Raw genomic sequence first — 22896 nt, 5'->3', positions numbered from 1 at the left:
TAGGAACAATGGACTCTTAGTGGCTTGTGGCTGCGACGTTGGTGCCCAGTTGTCAGGCACTGGCAGCCGCGCAGTGTCTGGAGGCTCCCAGATGTCTTCCTGCAACAAGCCCTGTCCCCTGTGTCTGCAGCTTTAAGAGCTGCTGGGAGACAGGAACTAGAGTTGTGATGAGTGTGGATGGCATGGCACCTGTTATTTCCTGGAGGGCCTCCCCCCCTTTTTTTTTTCCAAAATATCATCTCTTCTGCATCCCCACACACCTTTTTCTGAAAAAGCTTTTCTGGAAAAAGGTTTATTCCTTGTAGAATGAGATTTACTGCTGTTGTAAAAAGCCGGCCGTTATTTTGACTGTCGAATAACAGAACAGCAGTGTGGACGCTAGTACTGTTTTTCCAGAACAATGACCGTTATTCCAGAAAAATGCTGCCGTGTAGACGTACCCTTAGAAGTCCACCTAAAGATGTGACTCTTCTGGTTTATCTTTTCAAGTGGTCACATAATAAAAGTTGGCCCACCCTGGTCCCCAGCACCTTCGGGACCTGAGCAGTCCTGAACCAGGGAGCTTGCCAGACCAGGGCAAGTAAAGGCTTCTGTCTGGGCTGTGGGGGTCCCCAGAGCCTGGGATGGCCCCATACCAGGGCTCCCAGGATCAGCTTCCTCAGGCTGGGATTCTTCAGCCATCAGCAGTCCTGCTGCAGTGTTCTCTGGGCCAGGGATTCCCCTTGGCTGTCACTGCTGCTACCACGGTTTGTGGCTGAGGCTGGGGAATCTCTCCCCACCCCCACCCCAGTTGCCACTGAGCCCCGCTGCTGCTAGGGTTTGCAGCCGGGGATTCCCTGTGGTGGCTACCACGGTTCCCAGCTGGGGCTGGAGAATTCTCCCAGATGCTACTGAGGCTCCCCGGGAACGAACTCCCCACCTACCACAGGACCAGACCTTGTCGACCCAGATGAGGCTCTCCAGCACCTGTGGGACTTCTGGCTGGCTTGTGCTCCTCGCTTCCGGGGCTCTTTGGTCCAGCAACTTCCATGGTCTGTCCTTCCGGATGTGGCCAGATCAGAGTCCCTGGTTTGGGCGATTGAGCCTGTAGAACTGAAAGATTTCTGTGCAAAATCTGTAAAGTAAGAAAACTCATGCTTGCTTTTCAGTAGCTCAAGAATTAGAATACAGATAAATTAGGAAACTGTGAGCATTGCTAACAAAATCTTTCATTAGCTTTCTATTTCCTTGGGGAGTCCTTGGGGTCACCTGCCTCATCCAGATCCTGCATTCTCAATTGCTTCTCCCTTCAGCTGGAGAAGAATGGCCCTTAATAGATCAGTTACTCCCCCTTTTCTATTTTATCTGTCTGACTCCCTCATCAGATTCAGCATGAGATCAGAGATCCCTTTCTAGGTGAAGTCACTGAAGGTGACTTGATTGCCTGGTGACCTAGGTTTTCTTGGGAGCCAGTTTGTCATGTAGAGCCTTACATTTCAGTGGTTGAGCATTTAATTAAATGACTGTTAGATCATTGAAAGAACAGAAGATAATTAGCCCCATGTTTTCACTGAAGATAGCCATGTACACTGTGACTGTGGCAGAAGCGGTGGTACACTCCTGAACTTTGTTTTTAGGTTTCTAATGTTGGCCACCAGATTGAGCATTGCAAGGGGCTTTAGAAAAGCATTCGTTCCTTTGCTGGGCAGAAGAGAGCAAAGCACTGTTCCGGCAATATAAAACCTACAAAAGCCCTGAAACCCCAATAGGATTGCTTGAGTCTTTGAACTCAGCAAGAAAAAGGTATTGTGAAATTATGACAGCATTTGACTTGAACACTTCAAGCCACAAACCCTGAAAGTGCCTCCTTATATCACCACGAGTAAGTGCAGATGCCATCTCTTCACAGTTAATTGCAAACTCTTGTGTGGCAATGGATCAAAGCATTAGAGAGCAAATCAATAAATAACATTATTGTGCAATAAATTAGTGTCAGTTGTCTTAACCCCTTTTTGACCCTGTCAAAGTCAGATACAGGACTCGCAAATTTGTCAGACTGCTCTGTTTGTTAGCAAAGCCGCTCTAATACACCCAGAAAATGAGAGTACCATACAAGGCTCGAACCCCTTGATTTATACAGACAAAAGAAAGCAAAATCAACAAGATTACAAAAGGGCGAAACTCACACGATTCCCATGAGAGTAGTCATGTATCTTCATTTCCATATCAAGCCTCAGCAATCTCCTGTCCATATCTCCCTGGTTATCTCAATTACTTTCTGCCTAACACCTAATGTTCCTTTTCCTGTTATCCCAGACACACCTGGCTCCACTCTGATCCATCCTGCATACCTACAAACAACATTAACATAATCTTCTCTTTCCTGTTCAGGGACAAACATTATTCCTTGAACTTATTCTATTACAGTATAATTCATCTTTCTCTTAAAATATAATTCTTTCTACTTTCACAACCCCTCATACCAGTGTTTCCCAACTCTGTTTGGCCCCGGAACCCTTTTAAATTGGAGGAATTTTGCTGAACCCCTAATAACAGCAACTGATTTGACAGCTGAAACTTCAGCTTTGTCCGACGCAGTGCTAGTATATACGTATTCAGTCACCCACGTGATCCTCGCTGTCTGAGAGTGAGTACGGGTGTTTACGGTGGTGTATAACAGGTGATTGCACCACTGACTGCGTGCAGCACTGAGTAGTGGCATCCCCACTCTCTGGCTAAGCTGGCATTACACAGGGACACTTATCACGGCAAACACAAATGAAAATTGTTTTCAATCAAATTTATAAATGCTTAATTATCTTTTTAATCATAAAATGTTATTGTAATGGAATTTTCTCGCGGAACCCCTATTGTCACATTTGGGAAATACTGCCTTCTATAGTAGATGAAGTGGTTAAAGGTTTCTCCACCAATAAGTATGGGGAAGTGGCAGGAATAGACAGACTATATTCTACTTTCCTGAAGAATCTTGGTCCAAAAGCAAGAAGATGGTTAGTGGAAGTGGTAGAAGAAAGGGGATGAATCTAGCTCCCCTAGAAATAATAGAATGGGTTTTGAATGTCAAGTATAGTTTTTAGAATATTTCAGCAACTTAGGATCCCAGGTCATGGTACTTGCATAACATTTATTCCTTTTTTAATACTATTTAAATTCTTGTCCTTAAACACTAAAATTAAGTCTCTTGACTGAAGCAGCATTTCGATTTTGTGGTCATTACTGATCTCTAAAATATATTGTGGCAATTTCACATTGTATACTAAGGCTTCAGCAGTGGTTTTAGAAGTATTTTTTGTCATGTTATTGTAAGATAGTGATTGGTCTTACAAAATTTTAGATACAATTTTATATAAAGGACTAATTCATTTTATGCTGCTAGCTAGGCCGAGTATCATAATTCCACGTCTGAATGAGGGATTTCCCCAATGGGCTTTTGTTAAAGAAGAGGTGCATACGGTGTAGTTTTTTTTCTTTTGTAATTGTTTTTTTAATAAGGGGAAAATGTACATTACACAAACAATTCATGTAGCTTTAAAGTTATGAAAAGACTGCAGGTCATAAGTTAGTGGGAATGAAATATTAGGTCATAATGTCACTGTCTTTTTAAAGCAAATTCGACCTTTAGTGTGTCAGTGGCATGTTTATGTTGTAGAGAATATCATTGGGGATGGAAATAAAGAATTTATAAGGATATTTATAAAAAAATCTGCTTATAAGTATGTATAACTAAGTACTTATTTACTGTGAGTGAGCAAATACCTGGGGCAATAGTAAACTTATTGTGCCTATTAAAGTGTTTCCTAATTTCCTTTCTTAATAGAATGGTCCTAGTGCTAGATCTTGTCACAAGATGTGCATCGATATTCAGCGAAGGCAAATCTACACATTGGGCCGTTACCTGGATTCCTCTGTGAGGAACAGTAAATCTCTGAAGAGCGATTTCTACCGCTATGACATCGACACGAACACCTGGATGTTGCTAAGCGAAGACACGGCAGCAGATGGAGGTCCCAAGCTGGTGTTTGATCATCAGGTCAGGTGCAGAGAGAAACACTGAGTGCACTTTTTACTTTCCAGGCTTTGCTTAACACATTTCTTACCACAGCCCATTCCTAGAATTGCATTATTTGGTGCAGACACTTCCCAACTAAAAATATATTGGGAGAAATGCGTATAATGCGTATTTAAAAAGCTTGTGTTCCTAATAAGCAATCTTAATATTACAATATAAACTACCCTAATTTCTTCAAGAACATGAACGTTATTTGTTAGTATCTTGTAATTTATAATTAAGAAACAGTGGTATATGTGGGAAAGCTAGTCTTGCACAGTGATGTCTGGTCTGTAAGTGGTTTGTCACTGGAATTGTGGAATCATATAGATATTGTAGTCCATGTTGGATGTTACTGGGGATGCAATAGAAGAGATGGCGCAGATATTGGAAAAAACTTGGATTCTGATCAAAATTTGGCCTATCTTTATTTTAAAAACTAGAGTGTGTGTGCACGCGTGTATACATATAGATGTTTCATAAGCATTGGAACTCCTTATGGAATTGGCTTCCAGCTTTTCTTTGGAATATTGTATCTTGGAGAATTCAAATTCAGATTGAATTGATTCTTTTTTTTTTGCTGCCTTTTGTGTTTGGCAGATAAGATAAATATCACAAGGCCAAGAAACGAAAAGAGGGTTTCCATTTTCAAGGCAATTCCCAAACTCACCAGTTCAAACTCCTTCTTTTGACTTTTTCTGTGGTTACCAGGGTTATATACATGTTTCTGCTGACCTCAGTAATGCGATCATATGCCTCATGAACATCTCCTGGTCAGTGGTGCAGTGGGGGGTGCTAAGCCAGCTTCCTGCCTCTCCTTGCACTTCAGACCATGATGCACCCCAAAAGCAACCAGCAGCAGATTCCTAGCCTATGTGAGTGCTAGCGCTAAGGGCAGGGGCAGCTCTCAGAGTCCTGTGTGTACTCTTTCCCAAACTAGGAGCTCGGTCTGCTGCTGGCTGCTTCCGGGGCGCAGCACAGTCTTTGGTGACAGGACAGACAGGTAGTTGCCTTGAGCACTCCCACAGGTCACCTGATTCCCCCCCCCTCCCCCCCCCCCCCCCGCCCCCCCCCCCCCCCCCGCAGAAAGGAGATCCAGTGCCTGGGTCATGACCAATATTTTGAAAACCAGTATAATAGGCTATCCAACAAGGCCAGCCTTGATGTCCTGTCTGTCTGCTTTCCTTGAAAACCCCACTCTCATTCCTCTCCTTACTGTAAGGAATATTGTTCCTGAGTACATCTACCAATCTAACCCCTCACTCTAGCATCCTCTACAATGCGTACACATTTTTCTGATTGTGCACTAATTGGTTTTGCTCCATCAAGTTGTGATCTAGCCTGTGCTGAAGAGCCACCTAATGTTGTTGTAATTCCATCTGTCCTCTTTCCCTATGTCCCTTGCTTCTCCCCACTTTTCAGTAACCCCATTTGTTTTATATCTGAAGTAAGGTTTTTGGAGACAGGGACCAACCACATTGTCTTATTTGTATTGAGACACTTTTTCAGTCAGTTGTTTCAAGCTTTAGAGATATAGTAACAGTTCATATTTAATACGTATATTACCATAATACCTAGAGACCTTAAAAGGACAAGGCCCTGCTGTTTTAGAAATAACAGGTAAATGAGACAGTTAAACTCTCTTAAAGATACAGTTTTGACAACACAGAGTACTCAGAGGTGCCCAAAATACAGCCTGTGGTTAAATCTTACGCAGAGTACACTTTGTAAACTGGGGGCCAATAATCTCTGTCTGTATTACACATGGAGTTAGCTGCAAACTGCTTCATTTACTGCAGATTAAGGAAGGATGATATGCTCATGTTAACTCTCACTGAATACCACTATTCTACTGGCTGTCTCAATGAGCTAAGGGTTTTTTATTGTCTGATAAGAAATCTTAGTATATTCTTGATTAAATAAGTCTAGTTTAACATGCATCTCTTGCTTCCTACAGATGTGTATGGATTCAGAGAAACACATGATCTATACGTTTGGAGGTAGGATTTTGACGTGTAATGGCAGTGTAGATGACAGCAGAGCCAGTGAACCTCAATTTAGTGGATTGTTTGCTTTTGACTGTCAATGTCAGACATGGAAACTGTTAAGAGAAGATTCATGTAATGCTGGACCTGAGGACATCCAGTCCCGAATAGGACACTGCATGTTATTCCATTCGGTAAGTTTTCAATTTGGATTTTAAGTCACAATGCCTGATTTTGGGGAAGCCAATACCTATTTAACTCCATTAAGAGCATGAAGCTTTCTTCAGATCAGTCTTTTGGGCAAGTAGTAAAACAGATATTAGCCACTTGTAATCATTAACACTGGCGCTGTTTGTAGGAGAGTGTGCTAATAAGGATTTTTTGTGTGGTGTTTAAAATTTACTTCAATATAGTTTCAAATGGTAGCATCATGTGAACTGAACTGTATGTGGTGGTGGTCTGCCATCAAACTGTTGCATTCCCTGTTCTCCTTCCCTCTTTGGGGATGCTTTATTTCATTGGAGTGTCAAGTGATCCTTGCTAAAAGTTGACACAGCATTTTGGGATTCCTTGGCTTCATAAATGATGCATATTAGGAAGAGAAGCAATGGTGACTTGCAGATATATCTGTGTTCAAGAGTGTAGTGAGAAAGTAAGGACCTGATTGTCAAATGTGTTCAGTATGTAGCAGCTTCTGTTCTTGAAATATGCTGCCCAGAACTGAATACTCTTGAAAATCAGGTTACTTCATAAATTCCAGGGCCAGAAGGGACCACAGTGATCATCTGATCTGACCTTCTATATAACAGAGGTCGTAGAATTTCCATGAATTAATTCCTGTTTTAATGAAAGCTATCTTCAAGAAAAACATTCCAGTCATGATTGAAAAATTGCTATAGTTGGAGAGTCTGCCACAGCCTTTGGTAAATTGTTCCAGTGACTAATTACCTTCACTATTAAATTTTTATGGATAATTTCCGGGCTGAATTTGTCTAGCTTTGACTTCCAGCCATTGGGTGGTCTGCTAGGTTGAAAAGTCCATTATAAAATTTTGGTTCCCCATGTAAGTACTTATAAACTACAATCAAGTCAGCTCTTAACCTTCTCTTTTTTTAGATTCAGGTAGCTAAGTCTCTTTATTTAGTAGCTTAAATGTGATCAGAGCCTTTTGAAATTTTATTCTCAACTATGTATACTGAGGATTTCCAAAAAAATCTGTCCTTAAATGCCTGACAGCTTTAAAATTTACATTAAAATATAATTTAAATTTAAAATATTTGTAGGTTTTTTTTAGCTAAGAGTTTTGGTGACAATATGAACTTTTATGATTGAAGTGTCAAGCATAGTTTTTTCTGTTTTAGCAAGTCTCTGAGATCAGTTTTATAATATGTATAATTTAGTGTTCTATTTTTCACTATCATACTAAAAACATAAAATGTAAATGTCAGTGATTTGTTGTGTTAGGAATTCCTAAAGGATCAAAATCCAATCTCTCTTCATTTAGTGGAAGATACCTTAGAAACTTTTCAAAGTTCCATTTTGTTTCAAATTGCCTTCTAAAACTTAAGAAATACTGCTGAATCATTGACACAAAATATTTTTACAGGTAACTGAATTTGTGTGTGCTTTATGCTCACCTATACACTTACACATATACAGCTTATGGAACCTTTAGACTGTTGTCAGTCCAAAAAATGATTTGGGAAGGAGCAAAAGCAGTCTATCTACACTGAGGGACTTTTAATTGGTTATGCTTGGGGGAATCCCCATACCCCGAAAACTGATACAGTTAACAAGTCATTTCTGTCCATTATGTCTAATGTATGCATTTTTGTATTTGGGTGACTTTCCTATCACATGATTTCTTTTTTTTGGTTTTTGCAGTGAATTCTTAGTCCTGTGTATTAACATTGAGAATGTTAACTGTGGAGACTGATTGATTAAATTGCAAGTACAGCACTGTAATTTTCTGCCTATTCAAACAGGTTGATAATAGTTAAATATGGGGGAAAGTCCTACCAGGTCACTTCCTTGCTATGTGTAGGCTCCAGTGCTGCTAACTCTCTGTGTGCAGAGCTCATAGTTGAAGTCCAAAGAGATACACGTATGTATGGCTTTCAGGATCTGGCCCTGGATTTGGATTGTCAAACAGTGAGCGTAATAAGATCCAGTCAGTAGAAGTTGGAGTTTAAATAAACTGAACCTTAAAATAAAATGATTTATTGGAGCATAAGCTTTCTGAGCAAAGACCCACTTTGTCAGATACATGTACAGGAAATTCCAGTGAAAAATCCAGTACATGCATCCGATGAAGTGGGTCTTTGCCCACAAAAGCTAATGCTCCAATAAATCTGTTAGTCTATAAGGTGCCACAGGACTTCTCGTAGCTTATGCAGGTTCAGACTAACACGGCTACCCGTCTGATACTTAAAATAAAATGTAGTTTCTTAGCAGTGAGGCTAATCTAAATATTGGAACATCTTACCAAGAGAGGTGATGGCCTCACTATTGCTGTCATGGAAATGAGCTTAAATATATTTGTAAAAGAGCTGCTTTAGTACAGCTTTAGGTAATGTGCTCATGGTGGTCCCTTCTGGCCTTGGGAGCTGTGAAATCCTCCTGTTCCTCACCTTGCTACTCGAAGGCCCCTGAAACATTATATGCTTTGCCCTCCATGTGATCATAACACTTGCAACTCTGTGTTTAGACAATGCTAAACCTCGTGGTTCAGTACTTCAGCAGGTCACTTGCAGAGGTCCAGAACGATTTTTTTTTTATTCCCATACACAATTGGCCAGGTGCATGCTGGGTTTTTTGTCTTGCTCTGTGGCATCAGCGAATCAGATACCATATGTGGTGGGCCAGTTCTTCAGAGCTGGTATAGTGAATCCTCTTCTTTACCTCACTGGTTACTGAACCTTGCTCTCATGACCATAGCTGAAGGTTGGGAAGAAAATTTCTCTAGGTCAGACTGGCAGGAGCCTTGGTGTTTTTTTTATCTTGCTTTATAGCAGGGGTGGGTAAGAATTAAGAATATTAAGGACTAGTCAACTAGTTGATCCATCCCCCCCAGTGGGGGGGGGAGAAGAAGGGGTACTTCAAAGCGGCAGCACCGCACAGCTGATACCAGGCTCAGCTGTGTGGCGCTGCCCCTTTGAAGCGCTGCCTCAGTGTTTGCATGGAGCCCAGGGTCAGCAGGGGAGTCCCCAGCTGATCCAGGCTCCACATGGCATTTAAAAGCGGCAGCTCAGCATGGATCCTGGGATCGGTGGGGGACTCTGATTCACCCACTGACCCCATGTTCCATGAGGGCACTTCTGCTTTGAAATGAACAAGAGCCCCCTCTGTATATTTCAAAGCTGGCACCCACGTGCAGCCCTAAGTCAGCGGGACTTCCCACTGGCCCCGGGCTGCACGCGGAGTTCCGCATTCCTCCTTTGAAATGTACAAGAGTCTCAGTTGAGTACAATGTACAAGAGCGATTAGTTGAGAAGTTGATGGAAATTCCATTGACGACGACTCTAGTAAATTGCTTGATATTTAACATCCTTAGTAAGAACCTCTCACGGCTGCATCCAGCCTGCCAAGCCACCAGATCCAGCCCGTGGACCTCCCCTGCCGGGACCTTCAGAAACACAGTAGCTGCTTTTTTAAGTTCGGGGCTGCTCCATGTGGCTCTGTCCGCTGGAGGAAAAGAGAGGCTTTGGGTGGTCTCCCCAGCCCAATTCTCAGCTTCTGTTGGCTGGAAGCAAGGAACAGACCCCAGCCAGTCAGTCAGTCAGGAGCTGAGAGACTGGCCTGGGGGATGAGGCATGGCAAGCCGCCTTCCCACTCCCAGAGCTGAGAACCACATGGAGGGAGCACCTTGCAGTTTTAAGCCATCTGGGGCTGCAGCAGGTGGGGAGCCCAGCCTGCCTTTGGGGGGTGATGTAGGGATGCTGGCCAGGAGTTGTTTAGGTAAGCACCTCCCAGCCAGCACCTGCCCCTGCCCCTCCTGCACAACCTCCCTTCCCCAGGTCACCATCCAAACCCTCTGCACCTCCCCCCCCCCCCCCCCTCTGGCCTCAACTCCCTCACAGACCCTGTACCACCTCCTACACCCCTCTCCCAGGCCAGAATCCTCTCCTGAACCCATATCACCTCCTTGACCCTACAGTCCAACCCCCTGGCCCAGGTCACAGCCCCCTTCTTCACCCTAACTCCCTCTAAGACCTCACACAATATCCTGCATCCCAGTCCCTTACCTCATGTGCCCCTCTGCACTCAGCCTCCATCGTAGACCTCACACCATCTCCATAGAGAAGTGCAGCCCTTTACCACTTTCCAAAACATTGGAGTGGCCCCCTATCAAATTATTGCCCACCCCTGCTTTATAGCATTGCTGAGCGGAACCTTTTTTCCAATTGGAACCACTGACCCCTAGGGGGAAAAAAACAGTAAGTTGACCTCATTGCCCCCTGGGGATGGGTGGGTGCAGAAGCTCAGGATTTACCTTAGGCTCTGGCATGGGGCTGGAAATGAAGGGTTCAGGATGCAGGACTGGGCTCCAAGCTGGGGAAGAGGGTGGGAGGGAAGTAAGATGGTGAGTGCTCTGGGGGTGCTGGATCTGGGGATAAGGGATTTGTGATGTAGGAGAAGGCTTTGCATTGAGGCCAAGGGGTTTGGGGTGTGGGTACAAGGTCTGGGGGGGAGTTAGTGGTGCACAAGAGGGCTTGGGACTGGGGCAGCGGTGTGGGGTCTGGGAGGGGATTTGAGCTCTCAGAGGAGGCAGGGGATGGAAGAGTTGGTGTAGGAGTGGGGCTCTGGGCTGGCGGTGCAGGCTCTGGAAAGGAGTTAGGGGCTTTGGACTGGGGCAAGGAGTCCAGGGCACTTAGGCAGATCCTGAGTTGGGGCTGAGATAAGAGGCTCTCTGACTGCCCTGGGCCCGTGCTGCCCATGGGAGTGGCCGGCGTGTCCCTGCAACCCTGAGAAGGGAGGTGTCCATATGGTGTCGGTGCCTGCAGGTACCACACCCACAGTTTCTGTTGACCACATTTCCTGGCCAGTGGGAGTTGCAGGGGTAGCACCTGTAAGCAAGAACAGCATGTAGAGCTTCCCCAATTGCGGCAAACCAGTGCTTGCAGCTCCAACACAGCTGGAACCAGGGCTCATGCCTTCTGGCCTGTGGCATGCAGACTTGACGTGAGCTAAACTCAATTAGCCAGATTGGTCAGATGTTCCATATCCCTGCTCTACAGTGTTGGGAATTTCTTGCAGGGTCATCTAGCCCTATTTTACCAGTTAGTTCCCTGCCTTTGCAGGGCCTGGAGGATTCATGGAACTTTAGTCTTGTGTTCACTGCCTGTGCCACAACATGTTCGCTTGAGGACTGAAATGTTCAGTTTAACTAAAGCAGTTGGGCTCAGTATAGGGGTATAGTGCTAAAATGTAATGACCTGTGATGATGGGGTCCCTTCTGGTTTTAGGACCTAGTGTCATAGACTGTATTTAAACAAATATCTTCATAGTTTTCCCATGTCATCATAACAAAACACTGAGAGATCAGTGGATTTGTAAGCCTAGTATTTTTGAAAGTTTTCCTCAGTAAATATTTCATTTAAGAGCAAACTGTTGCCAAAATAAATCAACTGTGTTTCCTAGGAAAATCTTTTTGGGGTCAGGAACCAAAAGTATAGTGAACTCAATTCTAATCCTTTTTTATATTTCCCATGGGCAAAACAGAAACTGATGTAAATAATTCTCCCTTTTCCAACTAAAATTGCACCTGAACTATTGCTTGTTTTCATGATGTATTAATGTTTCTGCAAGCGCTGGTTGGCTAAGAATTTATCTTCTTGAGTACAGTTCAAAAGTTAAGCATCTGCTTTCCTTCTCCAGAAAAACCGCTGCTTATATGTATTTGGTGGGCAGAGATCGAAGACTTATTTGAACGATTTCTTCAGTTACGATGTTGACAGCGATCATGTGGATATCATATCAGATGGCACCAAGAAAGATTCAGGGATGGGTAAGAGCATCACTGCATAATTTCTTCTTGTTGGGACAGGTGAAAGACTTAGGGCATATATCAGCAGATGCTCAGCAATGCAGGCTGGAGATTGGTCCTATAAGATCACAATGGCTTGTTAACAATAATGACATCAAATTAGAGCTTGCTTTCTGTTGCCCACTCTGTTGTACCTGTTAGATAAATGTCTGACTTCATTCTCCACAGCTGTCAATTTGGCATCTTTACCAATACTATTTTTTTCAGGCTTACAAGTAAATCACATTTATTAGGGTTTAACATTCATCACCATTTCAATGGCCTTCTAGTCATCTGACTTGATATTTCCCTCCATTATCATCTTGCAGCCTATAACAATGGAGTCTTAGTTAAATATTTGCTAAAATATTTGTGTGAATCTCTGGCAAATAATGAAAACAAAAGAAATCCTACATGTAGTTTTGTTCCTTAAACCAATACAGAGAATATTCCAAAACAGTAAAGTGTTTCTCTTCCAGCTCATTATTTGAGGAATATATATAGTCAGCCAAGACATGAAATGAAATGGAGGGAATGTATTCCAGATGGCACAAGCAGCATAATAGCTGCCAAGTTGTGTAATAGCACAGAAAAGTTTTATGTTAAAGGAAATTAAGGGACTAAAGGAGTAGAGGAGAACAGGTTTGTGAGTTAGGCTTGGAAGTCCATGTAGAATTTGCTGAGAAGAATGACCTGATCCCCAGAAGAGATGGGAAGTGTCCCAGAGAAGTCATTGGGCGGGCGGGCGGGGGGGGGGGGGGGGGGAGTTGAAATTGTCCAGGCAAAAGAAATGAAGGCTTAGATCAGTATTTCTTTAGAGGGGCAGTGACTTACATGTGAAGTGGCACTTCATACGCAATGCGTTTATTCTTCCTGCCCATTGATATTAATAGGCTCCCATTGGCCACAGTGAATTCTGTATTGGGCCAATTCTGCCTTGTTAGCGACTTTTAGTAAGACTTCATATATAAGTCTGTCTTTAGTTTTTCTTTTTTACTTCTGTTGGCACTGGCAGAGAAATCCTGCAGTTCAAGTTTGTTTGACTGGATTTAGGGATGTAAAAGTGTTCTCTCTCTTCCCCCTCCCCCCAAATTGCCTCTATCAGAGGCAGCAAGAGGCGGGGTGAGAAACAGCAGCTGTTGCTGGGGGGAGCCATCGTAAAACCCAGTTTGCCCAGCATGGTCTCTGCGGCAGGGCTGGAGAAGGGGGAGGCAGAGGCGCAATGGTCCTGGACCTACCCCAACTGTGGCTCTCTCCTTTAAATGTAGTAAAACCCATTTACAATGGAGAGCTGCAGTGTTCCCAGAGCTGGAGTGAGTTGGAGCTACCCCCACTGCAGCTCTGCAACACCCCCCCTCCCATCTACTAATTGTGCAGTCAATACAAATTGTATCAATTACACAATTAGCCAAGCACCTGTTCCTTAACATATTTAACTTAATTAAGTGACTTGCAGCCGTCTCTACATTATGATATATAAAGAGAATCATTTTGGGTCTAAAATGTTGTCAAGAAAGCCATGTTGCTGACAGGCACTTCATCCCCCTTCTCTAATAATTATTCTTAGTATTTCTGGAAGTAACGCAGTGGTGGTCAGCCTGCAGCTCCAGTGCCCACATGTAGTTCGCTGGGGTTCCACCTGCAGCCTGCGGACCTCATGGCTGCTCCCCTCCACGTGCCTCTGGTGCACTGGGACACCACAGCCCCACACTTATTGTGCTGCCCTTTTCCCTCCCAGCACTTTCAGAGGCGCCAGGAATCACCTGATTCACACTCAGACCCTGCTCCTCTCCCTCTTGTAGAGCTTGAATGCTGCAAACAGCGGATTTGCAGTGTTCCATCTGGAAGGAAGGTGAGGAGCAGGTAAGTGCAGGGTTCCAGTGCCCCACTGCATGAGAGGCATGTGGGGGACAAGGTAGTCAAGAAGGCCACAGAGCCCACTGGGGCGAGGGAGGGCCACTAATGAGCCGGCCACTATTTGTTGTTGCCCATCCCTGAGGTAATGTTTTTTTGTTCACCAGCCTCTGTTTGTAAGACATGCTTACTCAGAGCTCTGCTTCTGAAGACCTAAAGAAATTGGCTCAGTAAAAGTTACATCATACATCTTCCCTCTCTAATATTCTGGGACCAAAACAGCTACAATAGCATATCAGAAAAAAATATTAAAGTGTATCTTCTCAAACTAAAGTGTAAAGTTATAAAATTGTTGATGTACATTTCCCGTTTTATGAATGGAGACATTTTCTATATATGCGCAAACTATGTTCAGGTATATCAGTGTTGTCAAAGTTGGCCGCAAGCCCATTTGGAGAGCTAACGGGCCATTCCGGTTTGTTTACTTAATGGCTCCATGGCCACAGAGCCTTGTGGCTCCCATTGGTTGCAGCTTGCTGTTTGCAGCTATTTGCTTTCCATGGTTCCCATTGGCAGCCTATTAGCAGCTTTCCTACCTCCCGCTTTGAGAAACACTGCAGCATATGAACACCAGTTTTGGCTTTGCCAAGTAAAGGAGAGACCATAACTTGCTGGAGCTAGTGCCTATTATTTGTGAAATTTCCCCATCACCTGCAGCTCTCAGCAGAGAAGTATTCTGCTGTGCCATTACATTTCTGTGAGAGTATTGTGTGTATTTGTAAGCCTTGCTTATGCAAGTGGCTTATTTTTCCCTATGTTTACTAATGAAAATTTTAGGAAACAAATCACTTACGTTTTAAAAACACAATCCCACCCCGCCCAACTTATTTTTTTTTTTTTTTTTTTTTTTTTTTTTAAGGCAAGTACATTACTGGTTGTTTAAATCATGGACTCTCAAGTTGCTGTTTGCTCACTTGGATTAATTTAGTTTAATGAATCTTCACATTAAAGATAAAAGTTCATGATTGTAGAAAAACTAAGGTTTTTTTTTTTAATACTCTTAACTGTATTCTTGAGGGAGAGCTAGAATGCTCACAATCTTATTTAAATGCCCACTCTGCTTGGTGCTTCAATAGGACCGTCTTTCCCCCCACCAAGTTAAACGAATGAAACCTTATCCAGAGTTTAAAAGCAAAGCATATCCTTTATTAGTTGTCTTCTAGCACTCCGGTTATTGAGGGGAGCTGCAGTTTTGAAAATCTAAATGGCAGACATGTTAGTGTGGTGGGGGGAGGGCTTTTTAATGAACACCTGTGATGAGTTCAGATTTCAGAAACTGGACTTGTCTTATGACTAGTGAACACAATGAGCCACATTTCTCTGGCCAAGTATATTAATTGCACGTTTCAGTTAGTCAGACAAATGAGAACATAATAATTAGCCTTCTTCTCCCCTCCCTCAGCCCCTTTAATGTTGAATAGCAGACTGTGTCTAAATGACTCATTAGAAATCATTCATGAATAGATTTCCAGTTTGATGTCCCCATGTCTGAGTAAACAAACAACTTTGAACATTACCCTTGTTTGTGAAAAGAAAAGTCTGCTATATTTGAAACCACAAATACTGTCGAATTATTTTGTTCAAAGAATGCAAGTCTGGATTGGAGCTCTTTTGAGCATGTTTAGTAATGAACACTGGTTTAGTAAAACATTCTGTGACAGGCCACTGTAATATAAATTTGACTCATCCCTTTAAATGCTGCTAAGGATGCTTGTTTTACATGTTAGTATCTTTGATGCACTGTACTTTCATTTTGCTCCTGGTGTTCCATCGTAAAATCAGATCTGAAAGTCTTAGAATTCAGTGATATTTTTAGCTCAGGGTACAGCTGGTGACTTGGTTTTTTTAACAATGGAGTGACTTGAAAATGTAATTCTTATCTTCCGGTTGCAAACATCTTTCAGGATAGTTGGGAGACCTTTTGAAATCGTGTAGCCAGAACTGTGGCTGTGGCAGAACTGTTGCCACCCACTACTATTTGATCTTATGGATAATGAATAAGGCTGCATTTTAGTCACTGACAAAAGTTAAGAACTGGTCACGGTCCATAAACAAAAATGTACTTCCTGTGACTTGTCCCTGACTTATTCTATATTTTCCTGACTCAGCCTTGGGTGCTCTGGCAGCAAGCCTTGCCACCTAGATCTGTACTGCTCCCCCACTAGAGGTTGCCGCAAGCTGTCCCTGCCACAAGCCGCCCCCACCCCAAGCGCCAGGCCAGCAGCTCCACTTGGTGGGAACTGCAGCAGTTGCTACAGAAGGTAAAGGTCCCTGTAAGTTGTGGAATCCTTGACTTCTGTGAGCTCCATAACAGACTCGCAGGCTTAATAATGAATTATAAATAAGTATCTGTTTTTCAGCATCTCTTCTGTTTTTCATTTCATTGTTGATATTTGTATATCAGTTTGTATTAGCAGTGTATCTCTGATAGGTGAGGGTGATGCTTCTGCTTAGTAAGAAGAAAGTTTTTTTTTTTAACTTGACTTTTCCATTTTGAGTTTCTCTGACTGGTCAAAGGGGCTATATGTATATGTGGGAGTTCAAAAAACGTAAACCAAATGATCTGGCAATATCTGAGAATGAAGCTTTGAAGATGCATTTTGCTCAGATTTAAGGGGGAGGGGAAAATCCAGTCACCTACCCTGCTCTTTGATTAGCTCTATGGTTCTTATCCTGCAGCCAGTGGGCAGTTTGTGGACCAGTCAGAATGCAAGTGCGGCCCAGGAGACTGACTGGATGCTGCCCACCATCTGTACATATGTATTTTAGAGTGCGTCTATTTGTCTGGGAGTTTTTGTTCAAGAACTTCTCCTAAATGGTAACAGCTAGGGTCTCAACCCCCACTCTTGCATCTCCCCTCAGCCTCCTGCACTCATCTCCCTCCACATCGCTAAGGTCCCAACACTGGGTAAGTCTGCTAGTAGTAAATAGATTAAGAAACACTGCTCTAGAATCCCCATGCTTTGGAGCAGGCAGGTTGATGTTTCTTGGGAATGGTTGTTTTTGTGTCCCCGTGAAAAGCTGCCCAAATATGGCTGAGTGTTAAACTCTTTGAAAGGTCATAGTTTCCACATGCTCAAGAGAGACTCTGTAGGTTTGATCAGCTAAAATATTCAGATTTCATAGATTGAGTATGCATGAATCTCTCTCAGCTCATTGTGTTGCCCAGACTGCACACGCACCAACCCTGAAGAGCCATTGAGCATGTTCAGTCACTTCAGGCTGTGGTGGAGGCAGGCAATAGAGAACGAAAATCGATTATATTCCCCTGTATTCTGAGTAACTCTGCTCCCTGGGTGCCAGCTTAATAGAGGAGTGAACTGTCTGATTTGAATGCAAAGGAGAAAAGTCCACCAAGGGGAAGAGAAACAAATAGATGAGGACAGGAATAGAAACAGGTCTGGGTGGAGGAGGAAATGGGACTGAAGTTCTGTGGTTCAAACCCTGCTGGGCCTGTAACAGCATATGTCTAACAGTAAAGTTTAGCTGATGCCTTAGAGCACCATATCCTTGAGAGGTGCTCTGTACCAGTCTTTCACCTCAGGACTCAAGTCCATGGACAGCTGGCTCAAATTATATCTTTTGGACCAGTCTGTGGGTTTTACTACAAACCTTAGGAGATGCCAACAGTCAGATTGAAGCTGAAAAAAATCTTTGGTTAGTGCTTCATTGAGCAGATATCCTATCTTGGGGTCTCTGGAGAAAAGTCATCTAAGACGATGCCAATAATATTGAAACCTTGTCATGGACAAGCTCAGGAATGACTCAAGTTACCTTGGCACTGAACCTGGCAGGGTTGGTGCCATGACAGCAAAGGGCAGCTTCAAGAGGCAAGGCTAGCTGGAGCATAGACATGGATCCAAGCACCACATGGAACCATCTGGTAGGAAGGCCTCCATCCCAAAGACACAGACTCCTTAGATTTCCAAAATTGGAAGAGGCAGGCTAGTCAGCTGATGAGGCTTTTGTTCCACTGCCAGTGTCACTAGTGACCACTGTACCAGGAAGTGAACTTGTCAAGGGTCTGAGTAATAGCAGAAAAACTAGACACACTCTCTACCCCAAAACATCAGCTGACCCCAGGGAAACATGGTTCTTGGCTCTGCCATTTGAGGAAGAATATTCCTCATGGCCCTCTGCGACATGTTCTTGCTGGCCTCAAGTAGGGATTCTGCTTCCTCTCGGTTGGAGGACTCCCATTCCAAGCTACATTTCAAGCAAAATCTGAATGACACTGAGCTGGCCAACGTCGACCTAGCCTGTACCCCATAACATGCTCCCTTGGCCATACTGGAGAATCCTCATTTATGTAGCAGGAGCAAATACTCCTCCTTTTCCCTTCACTGCTGAAGAGATCCTGCTCCTCAGCAGCATCACTAGGAAGGTCACCAGTTCATAGCCAAATAACAAAGGGACGGCAACAAAACTGGTCGTGACCAAAGGAATTGTCATAGTCACCACATGATGCAGTGGCCCTAGCGCAGATGGTCAACTTTAAGGCTCTCTAGGACCTCCTGTCACATTGCGGAGATCCTGCCATTGAAACCACAGTAATCCAGGAGATATCTTGTAAGCTCTTCATTAGTGAGCTCTGAGAACTCAGCCAGGAGCTTCCTACTATTCCTCTGGATAAGGAGGTGGGGGTATCCATATCTACTTTTAGTTGACGGGCTGATCAGGGCAGATTTCAACAGGAGACTGCAACAAGCCTAGTTTTCTCTCTCTGGCTCGCTGGGTCTCCTACTGAACTTAACCCCCCCCCCCCCACACACACATTACTCATCCAATCACAGTTTAATGGGAGCTGTGATTGAATCCAATCAGAGAGAGCATGGTGTCTTTACAGTTGGTGTTACTGAAGATAAAATCAGGCTTGGCTACCATGGTACAAATTTTTCTTGGAATGTTAAGCCAAATGGTAGTGTGCATATACAAGAAGTTGCTTTCTGTACATCACCTGCAAACCTTGTAACTTGGGCTCAAGTCAGGCTTCTCCACCATGAATCACTGAATGAAATGTGAAGAAAGGTTTTGATGACTCCTCACATCTTTGCGGAACTTATGTTCTTGGGCTCTAGAACCATCTTAGAAGAAAGACTTTAATCAGAAATCTAAGAGACAGGTTTGGCATCTGACCTGGTTCACAAAGCCATGGGAATTCCCAAATCTCCTGGAGTTCCTTTGATCTGTTTATTGCAAAGGATGAAGTCAAGTATTAAAACTACATGGGCCTGATTTTATAACTCTCTAAGGTTAGGTAACCCATCCCAATCCAAAGGTCCTGCGCCCGAGAGACTGGATGTTGGTTGGCTAAGTACCCTGGACAGGAATTTCTCCAAGCAAGTTCAAAAGACCTTTTTTGGTGGTTGTCCCTGCTTTGCACCAGAAAAAATGATTTGTCAAAAGGGAACTAGTTCTCTATATGAGGAAGCATTGTCCTCTTGAAACTCCTGGTGACTTCTTTTGAACCTTTTCAGAACGCTTCTTCCTTCATCTCACTCTGAAGGTGGCTATTATAGTTGCTGTCATGTTGGCTGGGAGAGTGAGCGAGTGCCAGGCATTTATGGCTGATCTCCCTACACAGTGTCTCACAGGGACATGGCAATGTTAAAAGCACATACCAGGTCTTTTGCCATGGTGCTCTGAATGCCATCTGAATCAGTTGCTTAATGTTATGTTTTCTTTTGAAGCCACTTGTATTTTGGTAGAGAAGTCATATATGATGGATAATTCTAGAGCTTTACTTCACTACTTCAAAAGAATCAAACTACTCAGTCTTCCCATTTATTTTTGGCTATCTCTGTCCATTCTAAAGACCAGGCCAATTTATCACACAGAATTTCTTAGGTGGATAATATGTTGTATCTCACTGTGCTGCCAGTAGGTTGGCATGTATCTCCTTCTCCGCGTCAAGGCTTGAGCTGTAGTGCTGCATGTTATGCCCTCTCCTTGTTTCACAAGCATACCAGTTTCCCAGATGTGGACAGCAGCACCATGCATGCTGAAAATGTTTGATTTTACTATTATATTAGTATAGTTTGAGTAAAATTCTGAAAATTAAATCTTTACCACAGTCACATGTTGCTGTCATCTTATTCTTAGCAACTAGATATTGAACTGACAAATTACAGAGTTAATCAACAAAAACATCCTCCATTGATTAGGTGCACTTATGTTCATGTTCTAGTGTTGATTTAAGCAATGAAAACCCAACCTCTTTTCATGTGGAAACTTTTTTATAGTTTTCTCTTCACTAGGCTGTGTCAAAGGAGATATGGTGAAGTGGTTCCTTTGAATGCATGGCACAAAACACCATGGACCAGGTTCTGAGCCCCAGTTCTAGACTTTAGGCATCCAGACTGAGCCAGTCAGGTGGTTCCAACTGTTAGCCCATGTGAGGCATGGCCCTGGCTCAGGGGTTCTCTGATGGTGTGAAACCAGTGGAGACTGCTCCAGTTCCAGCTGCCTCTGCCCCAGTGTAGTAGGGGGAGGTGGAACAGAACTTCTGAACAGCAATTCTCAGCATATGTACTTGAGGGGTCATAATCAGTTGTGGTAAATTAGAGCAGCCACTCTCTCCTTATTGTGACTGTATTTTGGGGCAGGAGAGAATTTGTCCCCATACTGGTTGTCATGTTCCATTCCAAAATGTCAGAATGGTAGACCCCAGGTGAGTAATGGATGTCTTACTGTTCAATTTTTTTTACATTCACTAAAGTTTTTAAATTTCCTTTGGGAGAGACTTCTGTTTACTGAATACTAAGGACACATCTTTCCAGAAAGTCACCTCTTATGTTCCCCTCCAGTGATTGAAATTTCTACATTATAGTTTAATTACCATCCAGTATTTGTTACATTATGTGCTGCAGATGCAGCTAATGAAGTTGTTGTACCTTCTATAGGAACAGTTTGTTTTTCATACAGGTGGGTGGTTTATATGCTTTTGCGCTCATTGATAGGAATCAAACATCTGGTAAGCACCCTTACAGGCTTTAATTTTGCAAGGCTGAGATACTACTCTTTCCGGTATCTTTTAATTAGCATACCCTATTTCCAATGCTATCTTATCAATTTTGTTGTTTTCAGGAGCTTTTTCAGTCTGTCTTCCAAAGCCTGTTTTTCATTCTGTTGTAATAATCTTTCTGCTTTCTCATTTCCTCTGTAAAGGATTCCATAAAGGGCCTTGTCGTGACACTACCTTGTGTGTTTACTTCATTTTCAAAGCTGAGCAAACTGAATCGGTACAGCGTGTCTTGTCAAAGTGTGAGGTTCTAATTTGTGTTCTGTTCCACCTCTTTTCCCATGTTAAAAAACCAATACTAGAGTGAATGGCCTATCTCCAATCCATTTCCAAACTCCCTCCCCTTTGAATGTTTGAGGGTGGGTGGTGGACACTTTTTGGGGGGGAGGGGAAGTGAGTGAATTTGATCTATTTTTGATTCTCATTCTAGGTTAACCTTGGAATTTCAACTTGGTGGATCTTATCTGGTCTTAATTTCTGTTCTTTATCTTTGCTAATCTTGCTCTTGCAGGATGATTTTTACTTAGATTTTCTTCTTCCTCATTTAAATAAAATAACTATCATATCCTTCATGTGACAGAATCACTCCTAGGCTAATGGGACAGTGCTGGCGTTTTTCATCAGTATTTAAAGAGGGAGGCTATAGCTCAGAGGTGGGGAAACGTTTTGGGGTCAGGGGCCACTGAACTATAGAAAATCTAGTTGGGGACCACACACGAGTGACATAGCCCTCTACTGAGGAGGAGAGAGGCATTTTTCTCATTTTCCTCCCACATCAGAGCCTAGGGGGACTTTTGTGTGCTCCCACCCCATGGTGGAGCAGTGGGGGCGGGGAGCTGGAATGCTGGTGCAGGCTTCCCAATGCTGGGGGTGGGACCTGAGCCTCGGGGGCCGGATCCAGGCAAGCCAGGAGCAGTATGTTCTTCAGGGACCCCAGTTTTCTCATCTTCTCTTATTCTGAATGATTGCACAGACACACAAACTGGAAGCAACCATAACTGGTTTCTGTTAAGGCAGGCCCGGGCAAAATACGGCTCGCGGGCTGGATTCAGCATGCCAAGCCACTGGATCCAGCCCACGAAGGCGGCAGGGAGCCCCAGGAAGGCTCCCCAGCTTGCCCCACAGTCCTGCATGCCCTGCAGAAATGCAGCTTCAGGGTTCCATTTCTGTTTTGAAACTGGAGGGGCCAAGCGACGTTTTAGGAGCTGCCCCACCTCCAGCACATTCCCATTGGCCTGTTTCTGGCAGAAACCAGCCAATGTGAGCTGCTTGTTAGAATAACAGGCAGCTACGAACAATCACGTCTCTCCTTTCTCTCCCCTCCCCCCCTCTCCTGGGTTCAGTTATTCATGAAGCACAAGGCCAGGCAGGGTGGCTGGGAAACATTTTAAGCTTGGCAGGCAGGCAGGCTAGTTTGACAGCTGGCAGATAAGTCTCTTGGTCACAGCCTGCCTCTGGCACCCCAGCCCTTCTCTGCCCCAACTCTGTCCCACCTACCCCCACTCAACATACCTCAAACCTTCTGTTCCCCTCGTACAACCATACCCCCTCCCAGGTCTGGCACCCCAGTCTCCTGCCCCAGATCACAATCCCCTCCTACCCTAGGGCACATCCCAAACCCCTGCACTCCAGTACCCTATCCTAGGTCACAACTGCCTGCTTTATCCCAACTCCCGCCCAGACTCCAGTCTCCCTTCTGCACTGCAGTCCCTTACCCCCAAGCTCTCTTCTGAACCCAACCTCCATCCCAGACCCTACATCTCCATTAATATCATGGAAGAGTGTGTCCTTCGACCACTTTCCAAAATCTTGGAGTGGCTCCCCCATCAAAAATTATTGCCCACCCGTGTTAGGCTTTGTGTAGGCAGCTTTTCCCTTAACAGCACAGAAAGTTCATGTCAAA

At 43.8% G+C, this 22896-nt stretch overlaps 1 protein-coding gene across 2 annotated transcripts in view; it reads left to right on the top strand.

The window, feature by feature from the left end:
- Positions 1 to 22896, top strand: part of MKLN1 (muskelin 1) — a 168894-nt gene that overhangs the window by 109663 nt on the left and 36335 nt on the right. For both annotated transcript variants that reach the window (XM_075925725.2, XM_075925720.2), the window contains 3 exons: positions 3818 to 4030; positions 6006 to 6227; positions 11911 to 12040. In XM_075925725.2, coding sequence (XP_075781840.2) covers positions 3818 to 4030; positions 6006 to 6227; positions 11911 to 12040 — 565 coding nt within the window. The remainder of the gene's footprint in view (positions 1 to 3817; positions 4031 to 6005; positions 6228 to 11910; positions 12041 to 22896) is intronic.

Source organism: Pelodiscus sinensis, chromosome 1 (assembly GCF_052426305.1).
Source record: "Pelodiscus sinensis isolate ZL-2025 chromosome 1, ASM5242630v1, whole genome shotgun sequence".
NCBI lineage: Eukaryota > Metazoa > Chordata > Testudines > Trionychidae > Pelodiscus > Pelodiscus sinensis.
The sequence above is the reverse complement of the archived record's forward strand: the minus strand, read 5'-3'. Positions and strand labels throughout refer to the sequence as shown.